Here is a 20404-nt window from a genome sequence, read left to right on the forward strand (position 1 = left end):
GACTGGTTGCCTTTGTGTGAGAAAGGAAGCTTTTGGTAGGTATCAGGGCTTTTAAAGGGATAAATCTCCCAGCAATGGGGGCAGTCCATTTTATTCCTTGTTTTATGCTCTCTGAGGCTGCAGTTTCCAGGCTCCAGGTTTGGTTCCGTTAGCCACTCTTTCCTCACCAGTGCTAGTTTACATAGCTATGCCTGTTCCTGCTCACTGTGCTGTGCCAGGGCAAGGAATGAGTCGTGCTTTTGGCTGAGCCAGTCTCATCACTTGCTGGAACTACAAGGGCTTGTCTCTTCTAAGGCTTGTGTAACCTCCCAGCAAAGTGATTTTTATGTAGTATAGAACCATATAAAGAATGTAAACCTCTTTGTTTATGAATAGCATGCTGCTTTGGTGGTGGGCAGCTGTTCAGTGCCTTGAGTGGCTCCAGAGCCTAGTGCAAGAGAAGGGGCAGCCTGCATAGCTAGGGCTGGTGATAGGAGGGTCTGGGACTGCCCCTTCTGGTAGGTGAGAACGTGTTTCTGTACTTTCAACCACCACCACTCAATGCTTGTATGGCTTCACTGCTGCTTGGGTGAGGGAGCTAATGCAGCAGGAGAGGGTTGGCTGTTTTTTCAGGTGGAACAGTTTCTCAGTCCAGTTCCCTGGGGGTCCAGGCAAATGTTTGTGCTCCCTGCTGGGAAGAGGTGGCTGGAGGCTAGGGGTGCTTAACCTGGCCCGCTGCCAAAGGAGAATCCTAATGCAATGGTATCCTCTGGTCCTTAGTACGTGGACAAGAGATGATATACAAGTAAAATCTGAGCTACAGGGAGGTAAGTGGATGGGAGGCTAAGATATACTGTAGAGTTCTGTTACTCGAGGTACTCTGCCCCGCTGCAGGGTATTTTCTCTTGCTCCTATTCAGGTAAGCTTCTCCAGGTAAGGTTGGTTTTCCTTTGCCTTGCAGTTGCATCCAGACTTTTCCCTCACCTGCTGCAGATGCAACGGAGTTGAGGCCTACATTCTCTCATGCCATCAGTTGCATGAAGTGATTTTTAAGTAGCCTTTGTGTCTGTGTAACTAGTACTCTCTGATCCTAGAAACAGTGTTAAAGGAGGCTGTATGCCTGCCGAGGTGGGTGCAGCATGGGGCAGAAAACATGGCTGTGCTCTGACTCCCTGTTCCTCGCCTGCCTCTGACACACCACATCTTCCCAAGAAGAGGAAGTAGCTTTTCCAAGGCAGAATACCCTTTTAAATAGGCAGGTTTTATTTTCTTTTAAGTGATTCTGCTCAGAAAATTGGTCAAGCCACCTTGCTTTGATCTCTGTCTGCTCCCCCCACCCCACCCCATTGCAGCTGGCTTTAGTGAGATATTTGTCCAAACTTTTGTGGGTTTTGCAGCTTCCTCTCCTGTGCTGGGACCACGAGGTGGCAGGATTGTTCCACCAATGCTGCAAGGGTGGTGAGACGGCAATGCAGCTGCTCATTTTTATAGCCAAGGCAAAAACTATGCTTAGTTGTTTGTGTACCATCATAATTGTGTTTTGAAATTTGGAAGAATTTCACATGTATGTGTCTAATCCATGATCCTTATTTTCTTTCTATAACATTGATTTGTTCTGGGTCTTGCCTTTTTTTTAATCTGTTCTCAAGGGAGATGGAGGGGAGGGGGGACATGTACAGCAACATCCAGAATTCTTCACAGGTTCCAGCATTGATCAAACCCTGTGAAGCACATTACTAAGGCAGTGAAGGCTGCTGCTTTTGTCCTCATTTCACCCCATTCTGTCAGGGTATTGCATCACGTAATATGCAAAGTGTTCAGAGCTCCTGCAGTACCCCAGTAATAGGGGTGAACTAAGGTTGCAGCAACAGCTCTATCTCTGCATTCCTGTTGCTTTCTATAGGCTTTAGCACACTCACTTCTGCTGCAAACCCTCCTTGGGGTCACTGAGTCCACTAAACATGATGCAATGCTTGTGGGGTCATTAAGAAGCAATTTGGGTAGGGGGGAGAAATTCTCCCAAAAGATGCACTTGGAGAGATCATTTAATCTGATCAAATGGTGATGAGGGGAGTCATTGCTTTCATGCATTTCTCTTGTCAGAGTTCTCCTACCCCCCTGAAATTAATGCTCCTGTTTTACATCTCTCAATTCACTGTTCTAGGATGCGGGACTGAAAATCAGCAATGCAGTTGTTTGCTCTTCTCTCCTTCCCTCTGTCAGCCAAGATGGTCCCCTTTCTTTTGCTTCTAGTGAGGAATTGTTGCAGGAAGATGGTTAGCAGAAAAAAAGGGTGTATGAGAAAGATGGCTGGAAACAAGACCACAAAATTCAAGGGGTTGACAGCACTGTTTTGGTCAGAAATTCTTCTCACTAGATGGCGAGGGGGAAGCATCTTTCCCTGCTTCCTTTCCCACTCCCTTCCATTTCCCTTGTCTCTTTGGCTGTGTTAGTGCTACACCTGGGGTCCTTTGGTCATCTAATTGTAGACCTCGCTTCTTGTATTAGGGAGAGGTGTTTTTTAGCATCTGAACATTGTGTGCTCCTCTTTGCTGGTGACAATGTGTATGTGGGGCTCTGTTCCCTTTGTGTCCCTACCTTTTGTGCTACTTCTGCCTTTCTGAGCATGACTGGCTGTAGAAAGGGACTCTTTGGGCCAGTGCTCACTCCATTTCAGGTGTGGGGGGCAGATGGGGGGGCTGGGGGGGTCCTGCTTACCCCTGCACAGCTAATATGCATGCAACAGAAGAAATGTAGCCAAATAGGTAAAGAAATACCAGTTTATGATTCTTCTGTCCACCCCCCATCTGGTTTCTAGTAGCAACAAGAGCCTTTACAGGAGCAATGCATCTCCTGTGTCACACAACTGTCTCTATTCAAGTATTGTTGTCTTTCTGGGCCTGGTCTGTGCTGAAATATCTTTCCAGCATAGAGAAATGAGTTGGATGGGAGGGAAGGATGCTCTTGTCTGCCCTCTTCAGGGAAAAGTTATGCTGGTAGAAAGGGTGTGTGATGGTGTTGCTTATGCTGGGGGAGATGGAATCGGTTTGTTTTGCTGCTTTTGCTTATTCTCTTCTTGAAAGTGGCTAAGAGCCGTGCTGGCAAACTGTCTCTTCTGGTGTAAGCAGGGCTCTGCCCCAGGCTCCTCTGGCTCTGAACTCTGATGTCTAAACAGATTGATGGGTTACACGCTGAGCATGACTGAATGCCACTGAAACGCAGTGGAGCAGAATTCACGTGCCTGCTGCCCTGGGCTTGCTAGAGGTGTGTGGGGAAGGCAGAGATGGAAGAAGGCACTTATTTATCTGGTGTGGCATGTGAAGCATTACGCTTGTGGCAATTCCAGGCTCTACTAGTATGGGAGACTAAAGGGATCCTGTGACTCAGCTGGTGCCATGCTCTTTCTTGCTCACTTCATATGGAGGGGGATGGTAAATAAAGAGCAATCAGAAGGATTGCTCAAGGGACTGTTGTACCTCTCAGATGGTGCAAGCATCAAAGCGAGTGAGCCTGCAATTAGCCAAGAAATGACAAGCAGAATGGGGTAGATTGTCAGTAAGCACGCAGGGAACAAGCCAAGAGTAGAGTACAATGTTGTATTCCTTGTCCTTCCTTCATCCACAAACACTCTTTTAGTGTATAGAAAGAGCATTACTGTGCGTTCATGGTTGGTTTACTGCCTTATTGCCTTTTTCTTGTTTTTCTTTTCTCTTCCTCCATTGTAACAATGAGGTGTTACAGACCCCACCATGAGAAGAAAAGCATCCTGCCTCCTTTCATGGTGTCCTATCACTCATACTCTACTGTTTGGCTCTGTGGTGTATTGACTTGATTCAAGAGAAATCCTATTGATATGTGGGGACCTTGCTAATGTTCTTGCTCATTTAGGAGAGAAAATGCTGTAATGATTTTTTTGGTGGGGGGGAGTGGGGAGCAAGGGGGAGGAAGTATGTTTTCATTGCTTATAGCATCTGGTATAAGAAAGGTAATATGCTAGAAAGGAGAACGACCTCATCTTTTCTCTGTATATATTAAAGGATAAGATGCTGAAGTCAAATCAGGAACTGTAGGTCCTTCCACAGTGAGAGAGAGCTAGTTAATGCAGCAGTACTTAGCATTCAAGAGCTTAATTCAGCCTTGGACTTCAGAGAATTCAACTCCTTTCCCTCCTCCTTCCTTGCACCTCCCCCTTAGACAAAATATATAACACTGCAATACTGTGCAATACTATTGCAACACTGTGCAATACCTGTCCCAAGGAAGCTGAGAGCATTTAGCTGATGTACAGGGAAATGCTGCACTTGGGCGTTCGTGGCAGCCTTTGTTTTTGGTGTAGTTATAAAGTCTGGAAGCATCTGAAGTCACTCTTCTGCCCACATTGTAGTGATGTTCCCTGCCCTGTTTGGTGTGTGGAGGGAAGGGATGGTGTGTGGGGAGGAAGCAGTTCCCTTCTCTGTCTCCATTGCCCAGTGTGGTCCTCCTGGATCATGTTCTTCCCTTGGGGTGTGGTTTTGCAAGTTGGTTGGGTTTTTTCCTGTTATTGTTGTGTTCCCCCCCAGCCCCCCGCAAAGCTGATTTCTGAGGCTCCTACCCTTTGGTGACCCTCAGGATGTTCTATTATGCAATGCAGCGATTTCAGCCTAAGAAGTTTCTATCACTGTCCCTGTCACCTCCACTGTCTGTGCAACTATTTTTTTGTTTGCCTTGTGCAAGAAAAGGTTGTTTGCAAGAAGGGATGGTTTTCATCCCAGTTCAGCATGGTGCTTTAGAAACAATTTGTTGACTTGGAGAGGCAGATATGTTTGTGCTGCAGGGGTGCAAATGAGTGGTTGTGGCTACACCTTTGTCCAAAGGGCTAATAAAACTTCTACTGAATGTATCCAGAACATGGTCCAACTAATGGGTTCATCAGCCCCTTGGGAGTCCCCATTGTGTGCAGGTGGGAGCTTGAAAGAGGAAGAACTTCATGGCGCATCCTTGCTAACGTGGAACCGTGCCTGTATTTACTGCATGCTCTTCTCCTGCCGCAACATGTGGCTCTCTTAATATTCTCTTGGATTTTTCCATGGCACTTAAAGCCCTTTTTTGCAACACCTTTTTGTGAAAAACAAGTAATGCATCTCCTTTTCAAATGAAGGGCCAGCATTGATATCACATGTCATATTGTCTAGTAAGATGGGAAGTCCACTTTCTTTGTATTGATGACAAGCTGAAAATAAGAGGCTGGTTCTCTCTTGCTGTCCATTTTCTGGTCTATCCTCTCTGCTTTCCCAATACCTTTTGAGTTCATTGCTTAGTTTGCTCAGCTGAAGGAAGAATTGAGGAGTGTCCCAGCTTGAAGGGAAGGCTTTAAGAAATGCCATGCTATTGGACACCAGAGACTCCATGCAACTGTTCTCAAAGGCAGAAAAAATGGGAGAAGCACATTTGAGGGCTGAAGTTAATCATGAGGCCCAAACTGTGGGAAACGTGGCTTCCTTAGCTGCAGTGTACACAGAACCATTACCTTCTGGAGGTGCTGCATGAGTTGGGTGCTCAGCACAGGAATTTGCTTGCATCCGTCCCTGGGTAACTGCAGAGAAGGAAGCAGGAATCATTTTTGAGTTCATTGCTAAGTAACTTGTTGTGAAGTCCAAAATTTGTAAAAGAAACAGAATTCTGGCTGTGTGTGCCGGTTTTAAGTCTTTTAGGGTATTTGCATGTTGGGGATGCTACAACCGACCAATGCTTCCAGCATCTTCCATTCCATTAAGTGAAGTGCAAGTTTCACCTTTTAGCTAGTATTTTTTTCAATGGTGGTGTTATTACTGTGCATTTAATAATGACCAAGCACAAGGTCAGAACGCCACCTCTGCTACTGACTTTGATCCAGCCCTCTGAAATGGGTGCTGTTGCATATAATGTAAGCTCAGTCATTCATACTGAAAGAGACTTTTGGGTTTTAGTCCCATCTATACAAAATATAACTCCTCAGGGCATCTTCACATTATAAAGGTTAAAAGCTCATGGGGGCCTAATAATACATAGAGGTGGGGTTTGGTCCAAGATAAAAATTGCTGAGGCATAAGGGCTGAAAAATTTGCCAAGATTATCTGCAGTGGTTGTGCAACACTAGGGGGTCTGGCAGTATTGGAAGGTATGGATTGTGTCGGGATTTTTGTTCTTAAGAAAACAACTGCTTTGGGGGATTAAAAAAAACCCAACACCAGGTAGCTGAGACAGTCATGTCTATAGCTTTGGTGAAAAAGTTCTGAAATATTATATGCCATGTTTCAGAAGTACTGGAACTGGATTGGATATCATGCATCATTTAGGCTTGTTAAGGAAAATATGTAGTAGTTTGTGTGTGACTGTTGTTGTTCTTTTATTTTCTTCTTTTCCTGAATTGTTGGAAACAGCAGCTATTCATGAGAGTTCTCTGTGGAGGATGCAATGACCATGACTTAAGTCAGAGCTGCAGGCCTGGGTTTTAGACTGGAAAGGGGAAGGGAAAAGGAGATGAGATGTATGAAATGCTCTTATGCCTTCTCTTTGTTTTTCAGTGGACGAATATATTGCCATTGCTAAAGAGAAGCATGGATACAATATGGAGCAGGTAACAACCCTTTGAATACTTACTTTATTTTAAAATCTTTTCCAGCCGGTATTAAAACATGACCTAAAGTGACTGCCTAAAACTGGTTCTTCCCTTCTGTACTGTCTGTGTTTTCTTCTCTCTTACTTCTCCCCAAACTGACTGCTCCTGATAGTAACCTGTGCTCTGGGGGTATGGAGTTCTTCCCTAGTTTTACATCAAGAGTCAAAAGAAGAAGAACAACCATTGTAATTTCTATTGGAGTTTGGCCATGAGCATGGCTTCCCATGGTGATTACCTCTTCAATACTTTCAGAACCCCTAAACAATGTTAAAAAGATTGGCTTGTCCTTGGACAGCTGCCTGATTGCATTGCAGTTTCCAGTTGACTGCTCCACCTCTGCTTCATGGATGTATTAGCAGTTATTAATGAGCTATTGAACCATCATATGCTTTTCAGAGGCAAACCAATATCTGTGGTTATTTACCTTAAAACTGTGCTGCAAATCATTTTGCATTTCATAAATGAGCACCTCAGATGTCGGTGCAGTAGCAGTGGACAACTTCACCAGCTGTCCCTGAGGTTAGCTGGTGCCTTTAGCCTAGGCATGGAAATCCTGGTCTGAGGAGCAGACCTCTGCTTTATTCCATGTGGTCTAGGATTGTGTACTAATCTTCCCTGTGTTAACCAACATTGATTTCAACACTCATCTGGGGAGATGAGTAGACCTGTGCCTGGGAAGCTTTTCTGAATTCTGTGGAGTTTCCTTATGCACTAATACTCGTCCGGAAAGAGAAGGCGGGGAATCTCATGACTTACTGTATTGGCAAATTATGTACTGTCTCTACAAAGGGATTCTATGAAAACTTGAAAGTTTATGAAATTGTTCAGGCAAAGGCCACGAGTATAGAAACCAATGATTTGGATGGGCAAGGGTTTCTGTTTAAATGACTCTGCTGTCCTTTTTGAGTCAGACTTTCAGTGGCTGATAGTCACGCTCAAAAAGACTTGTTATAGAACAAGAGCATTAAAGTTGAGATAGCCGGCAAAACCAGGAATAATCAGACTTGATAATTATAGTTTCTAAGAGCAGAAAATAGCAATAAAAGGAAGATGAAGGCACCAAAAGGCTGTGAACTGAAATGAAAATAAGGATGGTAGCTCACTTCAGTTGAGATGGGGATATCCTAGTTTTCGATGATGTGGGTAATATTTGCCAAAAGAGGTGGTCTGAGGGTAATAAAATTGGGTTTCATTATTTTAGTGGAGAAGTGTTGTTTGGAGAGTATAGACTGATCCAGAAGACTAATCAAAATGAAGCTTGTGATTTTTAAAAAAAATACTGAATTCTTGTGTTTTGAAAAACTTTGATTTGTCTAACAGAGATTTGCATTCATTTTAATGTTGGAAATACAGACCCTCCTACTCATTCCTTGAAGTCTTTCTCCCTGTTTTTCTCCCCTCCTCTGTGTACAGAAGTAGAAGTTATGGGACTTGCCACACCAGGATTTAAAGTGGATAAGCAACTTGTAAAAATGTCTCTCCTAAAACTTTTCTCATTCCTTTCCTAGCACTCGCATAATACTCTAGAGTTAAACATGTTTCCCAGGTCCTTTGGAATTTCCTAGACAGCTAAGCTAGGTACTTCCAGGAAATAACTGGAGAGGATCTATCTTCTATCACTCTGGAAGGCATGTACTCATTTTGTATTATAGGGACAAGTGTCAAGGCTTTCAAATCAGGATGATTTGTTGTGTCACCAAGGGACACTGTCTCTTCAGCAGGTATCATCAGAGTTTCTATTGGCTGCGTAACTGTAGACAAGCTGATACGGACTCCCTGGAAGCCAGTCAGAGCTCACTTTAGTATTTGGCCACTGTCTCTGGGCTTTGCTGGCCAAGGCAGCCCTTTCCCATGCACGCATCCCCCGACAGCCAGTCTCTTTGGACCCCTGTGCAGGTTGCTTGGCTGACAGTCATTGCACAGAGATTCTCATTCTTCTACCTGTGCCCCCTGCCCAAAACCTACCTTTGCAGTTTAAGATGTGCTAGTTTGTTGAAGAGAGTGGTGAGCTATCTGGCAGGGTGGCTGTGGCGCATGCTGGGGCTCTTCTGCCCAGTGGCTTTCCCGTCCAGCTGGCCGCATTTGCACTGTGCATGGCTCCTATATCTGTCCTTTCTCTCCTTTTGCCTGTGGCCAAGTGCCCCCTTGTTGGCTCCGCTGCTGTTGGATGATGGCTGGAGGCTCGGGGCTGTGTTGGTGGGACTCCCTGCAGCCTTGCCAGCTTGAGGGCAGACTCCAGCAGATAAGTGAGCTCTGGCAGGGCAAGTCCACTTCAGCTGGTGTTGCAAACCAGGTGTAGGTGGTTGTGCTGAGCTGTAGCAGTCACGGACTTTTGGGAGCACTACATCAAGTCTGGCCATGAGCTGTGCTCTCCTGCTAGCCTGTCTCAGATACCCTGGGACAAAGGAGGCTGGAAAAGCTGTGTACTTACCTGTGTATGAGTGCAGAGCTCTCCTAGGACAGCATGGGGTGGAGGAGGCATACTGCTCTCCTGTTTAAATTAAACAAGCCTATAAGGAAAACCTTTTTGTTTACCTTTTGCTTTGTGTAAGCAACTGTCCCCTCAGCCCTTGCTAGCACCTTAGTAGTATTTAACACTACCCTGCCCTACCAAAATGTCTCCCTCCTTGTTTTTCTCTTGCTTTCTCACAGGGATATTTGGTACACCTTGTATCTGAAGCTGAAAGGAATGGCAGGGGAGAGAGAACTCAGTCCATTGTGACTGCAGAATAGTTCCTTTGCCCCCATGTTTGCCAGAGTGGATGGAGATAAGAGGCTGAGTGGCTCCTGTGACATCTTGAGTGGCTGTGCTGCAACCAAGACTACTTGTTTTGCAAGGTGGCAAAAGGGAGGAGAGGTTGCCTGGGCAGCGCTGAGAGGCCAGTAGGGTCAGGACAAGATCTTGGATAACACTAATATTTATATGCATACTCTCTGCAGAATCTCAGGGGAGCAAGATCCCATAAAGGAACTGCTTTTTGCATAGTGAAGCATAATGGGGAAACCCCGAATTTGGAGGGATTTTGTAGCTCTGAGTGGCTGGGGCGAAACTACTAGATGAGGGTAACTGTGGCTGCAAAACCCGAGCTGAGTTTGCATACGATGAGCAGGTTATTCTGATGTTTTACTCAGCATGTTAGGGATTGTTTTCACTTTACAGCCATTGCGAAAGGCTGGTTTCTTGCTCTGCAGAGTCAGGCCTTCCCAAAATGACTTGCGGTGGTCGCTGGCATGCCAGATGTAGTGATGTGTCATAACACACAGGGGCTGTGCACCCCTGCAAGAGGGGTGGCTGCAAGCGTCTCGGAGATGGTGGGAGGAGGACGGTTCACAGATGGTGAAGCACAGTGCATGTACTTTGTCTTTGGAACTGAGAACCAGAGACTGCAACAGTGAAACAAGGTGTCTCTCAAGGGAACAAATGAGCAGCGTCCAAAATGAGTGAGATTTGTTCCTCCTTCGGGCCAGGGACATCTTAGCAGCAGGTCAAGGTTGTGCATGCTCTCTGCCTTTCCTTCTTCCAGTTCTTCCCGCATCTTCCCCCTGCAAAAGAGCCCCCTAAACAAACATAAAAACCCCCAGTTAACTAAACCGTCCTCCTAATTAATTGCACAGGAAATAAAGGGAGTTTAGCACTGGCAAGAAGCTTCCTTTTGTCCGGCCTGTTTTTTAGGTAGTCTTCTCAAGTCTTTTCTTAGCTTTCCTGTGCATACCATGATCAGTAAAGTTGGGGTAATTTCTTCAATTTTCTTCTCCCCCCCTTTCTGTTGCTACTCTCTTATTACATTACGACCAGTGTGATTTGGATAAACTTCAAGTTGGTCTTCACAACCCAGCAGGGTGGGGATCAGATTCCAGGTTTCTTGCACACAGAAAAGTGTCTGATGTAGCTGAGAATTAAAATTATGTCTAACATGTTGCCTGAGAAAAATGCTGTAGCTCTCCGTTTGTGTGTATATAATAATGTTTCTTGTGATTACAGTTGTCCGCTTGGTGTCCTTGTTATTTCTAGGCCCTCGGGATGCTGTTTTGGCACAAGCACAACATAGAGAAGTCTTTGGCAGATCTGCCAAACTTTACTCCGTTCCCGGATGAGTGGACAGTGGAAGACAAGGTCTTGTTTGAACAGGCCTTCAGTTTCCATGGGAAAACCTTTCACAGGATCCAGCAGATGGTAAGTAGTGTCACAGGAATGGAAAAGCAGAACAGGTGGTGGGACTGTCGTCTTCAGTGCTGATTGTGGTGAACTCCTGTCTAATGCTCTTGGGAGAGAACAGGCCAAAGGGGATGTTAGAGGAAAAATCTGACCATGGATAGAAAGAAACAACATTGTTTCCAGAGTCTTCGTGGAAGTGTTTTCCTGAAGTGCTTTATTCATTCAGGATAAACTGTGACTGTGCAATTTATTTGGCTGGAAATTACAGTGTTCGGTCCCTGGCGTGCTATGGTAGTGTTTATGTCTTAGCTGGAGTTCAGGCATGGTTTGTACACATGTGCCCACCCACACACAGAGTAAAGATCATCTCTCTGTGCAAAGTTGATTTCCTTTCTTACAGCCTGCTTTTTAGGAATTAATTTTATATGACTATGAAGCCTGTGCTTAATGTGATTTGGGACTGTCAGTGGATGCTGTGGTGGAGGTTTATACATCATTGCAAGCATTCAGTCTTTTGCTTTTGGTTGGTAGTGATATTTTTTTAAACTGTGATTGAAAACTTCAGGGGTAGGTTTCTGCCTGAAAGGGAACTGCTGGGGTGTGTGCAATTTTCTTTCAAAAGAGGGAGAGGATGGGATGTAAAATTTTTTTATTGATTGTATCTTAAGAGTTTCTTCAAGTGGTTCATCACCTGGGTGGGAACCAGACTTTGTTCTTTGCTCTCCTTCAGTAAAGTGCCTCTTGAGTGTTCCAGCAGGACCCGGTTATGTTGGTTGTGACCCTTTGAAGTGAGCCTAGGCTGTTGCAGTCTGTTCACCCTCTTTCAAAGCACGTGTGAAGGTCTGTGTTGCTGATCCCGCTGAAAAGCAAAAGGCAACTTGCCTCCCAAGTATGAAGAAAAACTGCCAGGACCCTTTTCAAAAGGGTAGCAGGAAGAGGCTTGTTCTCCTCATGTCCTCCTTGAATGTTTCTTCACTGGGGTTCATTTACAAATGTTCTTGGAGTCCTAGGACCTCCCCCTCCCTTGGGTCAGATGACGGGGCTTGCACATACTATGAACAGCTGATATAGACAGTCTGGAGAGTTGTGGACTCCTGAAGGGTGAAGCTGTTTTCTTCTTTATTCCTCTGTTCTTACCCGGGGCGGGGGGGAACAGGAGGGGAATCTCATTGGCGGGGGAAAGGGAACGTAAAGCCTGTCCTGTTGCTTGGTTAAATGCCAAAGCAAGAAATTATCAATTTGATTTATGTGCAGAAGCATGACTCTGTCCCTCAGTGAAGTGCATTCCAATACAGGGATGCCAAGCTCATGCACTGTTCCCTAGGTAATAATATTTTTTTACTGTTGCTCCCAGAAAAGCCATCCTGCATGAAAGGAATTAAATGGCATGAAGCTTTGTGTTTAGTAGGGGACAGGAATCAATGGCTCCGGAGCATGCTAGTTGTTAGTTTATATATGCTGCCCCATTAGCACCAGCACAGCTTGGAACTGAGGGGAAAAATCATCAAAGCTAGAGAATGAAGAGTGAGTTACGTTATTTGCCGGAGCTGGTTCTGATATTTTGGCACTCTTAACATGCATTTATAGCCAAGTGGATGTTTGTCACGAACAGCCTTGTCCCTGAGTTTGTTCTGCGGAACTCTTTAATATCAGCATACCAGCCTGCAGCATTGCTCTTGGCAACGCAGCATCGACATAGCACCTGTGCTTTGCCAATGCAGATGGATTTATGTCTGTGTGCAGCTGTAGGCCAGGGTGGTAGTTCTGGTGTGATCCATTATTAGGACTTAAAGTCAACCTGCAGTCTGAGAACCAGACTTGAGATATCTCAAGTGAAGACTTAAACTGCAGTATCTGAATAAGAGAGATCTGGCTCTTGCTCCCTACCTGTCCTGCTCTCCAAGCTGAATCAGACACTTACCTAAAACATGTTTTATTCAGTAAGAAAGGCTGGACTTTTACCTTGTAGAAGTCCTGTGTAAGAACATCCATGCAGAGTACCTCAGAAATAGAGAATTAGTCTTAATGTAGTTGCATGCTTTTTGGGGGAAGACTTTTCATTCATAGCTACAGGGCAAAGACATTGGTGTAAGAGGAGAAAAAATAATTCTGAGACTTGTTTTTTCTTATATCCTCAGCTCACCATACAGTAACATTTCACCTTTTGAAAATATCTTTTGTTGAGACCTTTGAATAGACTTTGTCATGTGAATGGTGTGAATAATCCTTTTTAACCAAACGTCAAAGATATGCTTGCGATGTAGCCTGCAATTCAGTAGTTCCTGCGATTGCTTACACATGCCTATGTTGGCTTTTAAAACTGTTATCTCAGTTGCAAGGCCCCATTTTGGATTTGCTCTTACTATGTTCTTCTATTCTGAAGGGAACCAGCTACCTGGCTGGTGAGTGGAGGCTTGCTGAGATGCTCTTCAGAGATTTTGATGGCCTAAATAGTAGGCACTAACCTGAAGCGCTCCCCCATAGATCATTTTTGGAAAGGCTGCAGAACTGCCTTGCTTGAGCCTTTGAGAGAATCCAACATAGATCAGATGTTCCTTGATAAAAACAGACCAATTGTATGTGAACTCCTGGGGGTACTTTACATATAAACATATAAAAGGATACATGTTTAATTTACAGCTTCCTGACAAATCAATAGCCAGCCTGGTGAAATTTTACTACTCCTGGAAGAAGACAAGGACTAAAACTAGCGTGATGGACCGTCATGCTCGTAAACAAAAAAGGGAACGTGAGGAAAGGTAGGTTTGCAAGCAGAAAGGCTGTGTATTGACGCACACTGATTTCTTTAGACTATCTCAGAGATTCCTGTTAGCTTGTAAGAAACTAGATGTAGGATTTTCCCCAAAATGTTTCCTGGTGCCACACCTTCTTTTCCCACCCCTCTTCCCTGCTGTGCATGTTTCGCTTCGCTTAAAGCCAAAGGAATCTGTTAGCAATTAGGTGTGCTTCCTTTTTCAGCACTGATTGCTCTCTAGTGCAGTGGTCACCGTTCCATTACTCTAGAAGCTTTTTCTCTGATACTGCTTGAGGGTAGTGAAAATGAAATTAAAACTGTTTACAAGCTGATTGGCACTGTTGTCAGCAGAGCCAGAAAAGCTTATAAGCAGAGCAGTAAAAGGAAATCATGAAAGAGCTAGAAATCTGCCTTTATTTCCTCCATGTGATGTTCAGTTGAGTGAGAATGTGCACCTGATGGGGAACAGGCTCCAGTGCAGCACCCCTCAGCATGCACACACAGACACTTCCCGTGCCTTTTACTTAAAAAACTGTTACCAGTATAAGGCTGTCAGGCCAAGCTCTGTTCCTTGAGAAAGATGAAATTAAGGCTCTATTTTTGAGTGACTGAGAAGAAAGTACCACAGGGGAACTTTGGATAAATTCTCTGGCAGAGATGTCCCAAGGACTGCTGGGTGCATTAGGATTTGGGTGAGGGTGGTTGGTGTTTGGGAGGTCACTAGCCACTGAGCTTCAGCAGATGAACTTGACTTGTGCTTGTGCAGCTTTGCCTGCAAGTTCACCGCCCTGGATGCCTGTGCAAGCCTTTGAAGGTAGGTCAGCCAGTGGCCTTGTGTGTATTGCTAGAAGTATCTATACAGTTAGAACTGTCACTCGATGACTTTCCCTAGTTCTGGAGCTGACAGAGCCTCAGAAATGCAGTGGCCTCAGGTGTGTGTGGGGAAAAAAAAACCCCAAACCTCTGAACAGCAGCAATTCTGTGTGCTTGATGCAGGTGCCTTCTCAACCTGCTTTAAAATGCAGTTAATGTATTTGCAGACCAAACTTGAGGTGCGCCTGGCTTTGGAAGACTCCTAATGTAATTGGGCAAAATTCTGCAAAAGCTTTTCCGTCAAAGGAGTTGCTTGTCTAGCACTTCCCAGGGAGCTGTTTGCTGGCTCCAGTGCGTATGAGCAAGCCCTGTTTGGGAAGGGGGAAGAAATGTGTTTCCAGGCTTGAGCTGTACTACACCAATGACTCACTCAACCTCTCCCATCTCTCCATTAGGTCAGCAATACTTGCTTAACAGGCAGGGCCAGGGAAAATACTACCAGCCAAATTGTACAGTATTTGGTTGGCTTTCTCTGACCTGAGTCTCTTTTTCCATTCTGTTGTTTTCCCTTCTGTGCAAAGGCTGTCTTGATTTCTTGATATTTTTTTTCTCCTCCCCATCCTGCTTTTTTTTTTCCTACTAATTTCTGAGGAGGGGGGGAAATCTCTTATAAGGACTATGTGTTTGTCTCATACTATGTGGTTTAGGATCTTTTAATACTACCTCTCTATTTTTGTTCTCTACTCATAAATGAAATTACTACAATTTGGAAGTACACTTCTTTGGTACCTATGCCTGTTTGCTGGGAAAAGCACCACCTTAGACCATCTGGTGATTGGGAAAGAACTGTAGGGGCTGCCGTGTGCTGTAATTTTGTAACCTTTGAGGAAGGCAGCTGGATTGGAAATGCGTGATTTGGTTTACACCTGCAGCAAGCTAAGCACCAGGCCATCAGCTTGATGTTTGATTTCCCTTCTTCCCCTCCATTATGTAAAATAGTCAAACCCCTACATCCCCGAAGGATTTGTCAGTGCAGCCATGCAGGGCGTGGAAGCAAAGCTGAGTGAGTTTGGGGTTGCCTGGATTTTGAGGTTGTACTGCGCCATTGGGTGTTGGCAAAACTTCAAAAATCTTCTTCACTTAATAGTGATCAGTGTCTAAAACTGCAGAAATGAGTGGGTGGGTTTTGATTTAGCTCATGTCTAGGGAACTTGCTGGAATAGAAGAGCAGACTACAAGCACAGCGAAGCCTATGGAGGTTTGGCCTTTGCAGAAAGGCTGAAATCTGAACCTAGGTGAGAACACAGGGAAGCACTTTTGGAGATGAGGTGAAGAGAAGAGGCAGTCTGAGGTATCTCACTCGAATACTGCTATATCTCTTCTGTGGCTAGGCAGGGAAATTCCCCAGCCTCTCAGATAGTCACTAAAATAGCTCCCGGTGCATTTGGGACCAGGTTTTCAGTAGCCATTCTTAGCTGTATGCAAGGGGCTTTGTCTATGCAGCTCTGGGAGGGGGTGCTTGTGAGTTTATTCCCTGGAATCGTGATTACACAAACCAAATATCTTGTGAATTGGCTTGTGAGCCAGGCAGCTTGGGAGAGTAGCAATGGCTTGTACAAGTGACTGCTGTTGTGGAGATGGATGCCAGCTCAAGTCACCCGGCTGAACGTTCCTCCTTAGACTGTCTGCACAGGACGTCGCTGCAGCAGGGAGACAGCCGTGAGCGAGCACCAGTACCGCAGCCATTGCTCACTAGCACCTGCCGTGCCTGCTGTCCCCCGCTCCTGTGCAAACACACCCTGGCTAGCTCCAGCACCCCAGCAGCATCGCACAGCTTCTGCTGGGCTTTCCCTGCGCAGCCCTGCTGCGCGCTGGTGCTGTGACATACCTGCACCAGCCGAAGTTCCTCGTCCCAGGCTATAAAGTTTGATATGACAAAATAGATTTAATTTTCTTATTTAAAAAAAAAAAAAAGGAATCTTTGATTAGGTCAGCTCATTTCTTCCGTTTCTGGGCATCATCCCAAATAGTGCAATTAACTTTAGTTGTGTACAGTATAAAACTTCTAAATGGTGAAAATATATTCGATTTAATGTCTGATTAAAATTCCAATGAAGCCAAACTGTCCAGGTGTGCCAGGGTCACTTTCAATGTGGCCACAATTTCATGCCTGTTATTATTCTGTAACTGATAACCTCTTTTTCTTTTCCAGGGGAGAATGAAATGTGAGGCTGTCACTGAAAAAAAAAAAAAAAAAAAAAGCAAACCAAAATCCAAAAAACCCCAAACACTTTTTATGCTTGCTCTTGAGGGAGTTTTATCTTGTGCATGTCTATTTTGCTAAATGTTAAGAAGCTGTATGAAATCCATGTTCTAGCTACTTGCTGTAATTCTAAGTCTTTGTTTCTGTCTTGGTCTGCCTAAAGTTAAAATGCTCAGCATCCCACGTTCTTTAAAAGATACCTTTTGTAATTAATTTCATGTATCTTGCCTTCACCTGAGCAGACTTATTTTGCTTAAGTACACTACTGAGAAGTCTTCCTTTACAAGAGATGGTCCCTAGTATCTTTACAATTAAGAATTTCTTGACTTAAAACAAAAACAAATAAACAAAAAACCCCACCCCAACCCTCTAAAAAAACACCCTGGGAATAAAACTAAGGAAAGCTGTTGGACTTGCTGTTGCATCCATGCATTTCTTTTAGCATGCTATTTATAGAAAGAGAGCCTCACAAACTAATACAGTACTGCTTGCTTTTGTCTTCCAGTGAGGATGAAATGGAGGAAGCAAATGGAAATAACCCTATTGATATTGAAGTTGAACAAAACAAGGAGAGCAAAAAGGAGGTATAATTCTTTTCTTACTACTGTACAAATGAAAGTGTTTACTTACTAGCTACTTCATGTAGAAGCTGACAGTATCTAATTTTCTTTATTCGTGCTTTGTATAGTTGTCATACAAGAAAAGAAGAATTGTCTTCAGACTTATTCTTAGACCAAGACAAGTATAGACAAATAAGTTATTGTGCATGTAGCTGGGAAAATTGAAGACTTTACCATCCCATGAGAATGTACTGTGTGAATGTTTTAGTCTTTTTGATTCTCTCTTTGGCTGTGTTAGCTTGAACCACCTTCAGTGATGGTTTAAGTCAACCTAATTGCATGGAAATGAAGTAGAAGCACTTATGTCCCTGCTGAGATGGCTTGGTGGAGGGGAAATATGTCCTTTAGTCTGTTCTAGGTAGATTAGCAAGAGTGTGTTTATCTCCACCTTAGACTCTAAGGTAAATTCCTGTTGTACTGAAATCCTCAACAATAGTTCTGAGAATTTCAGTGATACCAGGATTGCAACTATAGTGGTGAACAGTAAAGGAGAAAGCTTCTGTGTGGCCAGTTCATTTTGTCTGGCAGAGGGCCCTTAATCTGTTGTTATGTGTGGAATATTTTATCTACTTAAAACATAGTACTTGTACCTCACTTCAAATACTTCACTTTAAGTGGGCATAGAGTTCTGGATTAAAATAGCCACACAAATATAATGGACAGTTTTGAAAACCCAGTCTGTGATGCTTAACAGGAAAGCGTATACTTTATTTTCATGTGTATAACCTGCTGGTTATCTGTTACTAAATAAAAAAAAGCCTTGCCGTTCAGCAGCAGTGTGGGTTGTATGTGTGAGTGGGTGCTACAGGAAAACGTTTACCCTAAGGCCTTCTCACCTTGAAGTAGCTCCCTTTCCTGATTTCTTGTAGCCTGATTTCTCTCCCGCAGTCCCTCTCTTTCAATTTTTTTAAAATTATTTTTTTAAAAGGGTGTAAGTAGGAAAAAACCCACTAGAAATATTTAAAAACATTATTGCACACAGGCAAAAACAAAGTCCTAGAGCAGCTGTTCTGTCAGTTGCTGTCAGTGAGATTAATTCCTCTAGTAAATTATTTTGAATGGAAATAACTGAAAAATCACAGCATTTTAGTCTGTTCTTCACCCATGCCGAGGTACTCTCTAGACTTCCCAGCAAAGCCTAGCTGTTGCTTCTGCTGAAGGAACCATCACCCCTGATGACTTCCTAGGAGCAGAGTGGATGTGAAGCCACTCATTCACCCTTACAAGAAGCTTGAGTTCTCAAAAGCCTCAGCAACACCCAAACTGGAAGGGTTCTCACTTGGCTAAGTTGCAGCTGCATACTGCAGCTCTCCAGTGTGTCTTGTAAATAATTCATACTATCATCTCATTTCCCATTATTTTAATAAATTTTCAAGTGTAGATTTCTCCATAAGCTCTTTGAAAGCTTGCATCTGTAAGAGAGCTCCCTTCAATCCCCTTCATTATTGCTTCCTTCCCTAACAATGCTGGCATGCTCTGAACTTGCTGCAGAAGAGGGAAGGGTAGTTCTTCGCCAACTTGGCTGCCTCTGTTGTAAGGCCAAACCAGAGCAGATGGCTGACAGCTACCATCAAGACATTTTTGTAGAAAATCTTGTATGGGAAGAGGCTGTCTGCTCTCCCCGTCATGCTAATACAGGCCATGGCACTCTAACCAATCTGAAAGACATCACCAGAACTCATGGAGCATGTTGCAGTCTGGCTGTGTATGCAATAGTGGGAAGCCTTGTGGGGGCTTTTCTGGACAGGAGTTGTACTGGTGGGAAGAAAGAAGCTGACAACCTGCATAGCCTGTTCAGACTTAATTTGATTTGATTTTGCAGTACCTGAGCCTGGGGCTGACTGAAAATGCCTTGAGAGAGAGCAGGTATCCAGGAGGGGGAGATGTTCTTTCTTGATCATTATGTTTCTTTTAATGATGTGGTCAGACGTGCAGAGGTGGTGATGTACCACTAGCCCAGGACTCTTACCGTAAAGAACCTCCCTGTCGCAACCCTGCAAAGATGGTTTTTCCAGCTCAGAGATGTCAGTTACCGCGTGACTTGCCAAGTAATACTGGGATTTCTCAGAGTATCTGAAATCTCTTATGTTTCCTCTTTTGGGGATCATTTGAGGGGGAATCTTTCTTCTTTTTTTTCGGTTGTTTTTTTTTCTTTCTCTCTACTTTCAGTGTTAGTGCAACTGTTCAGGTTTCTTTAGATAGTGACTCCATAATACTGAGATCATGAAATAGAGCTGCTTTCTTCACATCTTCCCTGTTCCTGGAGATGTCTCCCACTTCATCCTCTGCTTTTACATGGCTTGAGATAGCTTGGTCTTTTCTTTTTGAACAGTGAAATCTGAGGAAGGGAACCTTGTTTGTATTAAGAGGTTTGTAAGAGTGAAGTGCGCTGGATAGCAGTGGAAATATCTAAATAAAGAGAGGAGCTCTGCTAAATCGCTGCATCTTAATTCTCTCTGGTTTTCATGAATTGATTTAATTCTACAGAGATGTGTGTGGCCAGGAAGGCAAGAGTTTCCAAGATAGGGTAGATGTTCAAATTTTCAGAGCCAGCACAATATCACCAGGGCCTAGAGGCATTTGGAGCTGTCAAAAACTGTTTTGCTGGACCTCTGGCTTCTTGTCCGCAACACAAGAGCTTCGTGTTCTTTGAACTGGATAAAACAATCATTTGAAACTACTTTCATTTTTCCTTAACGTTGAGGCTTCTGGGATATTTGCACTGCAGGCATTGCGTGTTGGTCAACCTATAGCCTGAACCTGTTGTGAGGCATTACTGCATGATCCTGTGAAATTTTCTATGTAGATGAAATATGAATAAATCTGAAATATCTATCCTCGTTGAATAATTTACCTGGCTCAGTTATCAAAGCGCTTGTTTCTGAAACGGAGTGCAGAGCTTACCTCACTTGATCATAGCTAAACCAGTCTGGTTTCTCCTGTTCACCACTCCCTTCTGCAAAAAGAAATAGGGTATCCATCCCGCAACAGCAATAGCTATCTCTTGCTCCTGGGCTTGCCTTAGGCATTGCCTCTCATGGAGTCATTGAAAACAGGCAATTGTCCATATTATTGCTCCTATGTGGCTCTGGCCATTGAGCCCATGAAGAGGGTGCAAGCTTTTATCTGCTGGCAAGCTGTGCTGGGGTCTTCCAGTCTTCAGGAGGCAGAGCCTCATGCT

The 20404-nt window shown here is 44.1% G+C and overlaps 1 protein-coding gene across 4 annotated transcripts in view; it reads left to right on the forward strand.

Moving 5' to 3' along the window:
* Positions 1-20404, forward strand: part of RCOR1 (REST corepressor 1) — an 89237-nt gene that overhangs the window by 57767 nt on the left and 11066 nt on the right. For all 4 annotated transcript variants that reach the window (XR_007509581.1, XM_049828530.1, XM_049828528.1 and 1 more), the window contains 4 exons: positions 6522-6574; positions 10629-10790; positions 13413-13531; positions 17109-17187. Coding sequence is in view for 3 of the 4 variants with exons in the window: in XM_049828530.1 (XP_049684487.1) it covers positions 6522-6574; positions 10629-10790; positions 13413-13531; positions 17109-17187 (413 nt within the window). In the remaining variant the exon portion in view is untranslated. The remainder of the gene's footprint in view (positions 1-6521; positions 6575-10628; positions 10791-13412; positions 13532-17108; positions 17188-20404) is intronic.

Source organism: Accipiter gentilis, chromosome 25, assembly GCF_929443795.1.
Source record: "Accipiter gentilis chromosome 25, bAccGen1.1, whole genome shotgun sequence".
Classification (NCBI taxonomy): domain Eukaryota; kingdom Metazoa; phylum Chordata; class Aves; order Accipitriformes; family Accipitridae; genus Astur; species Astur gentilis.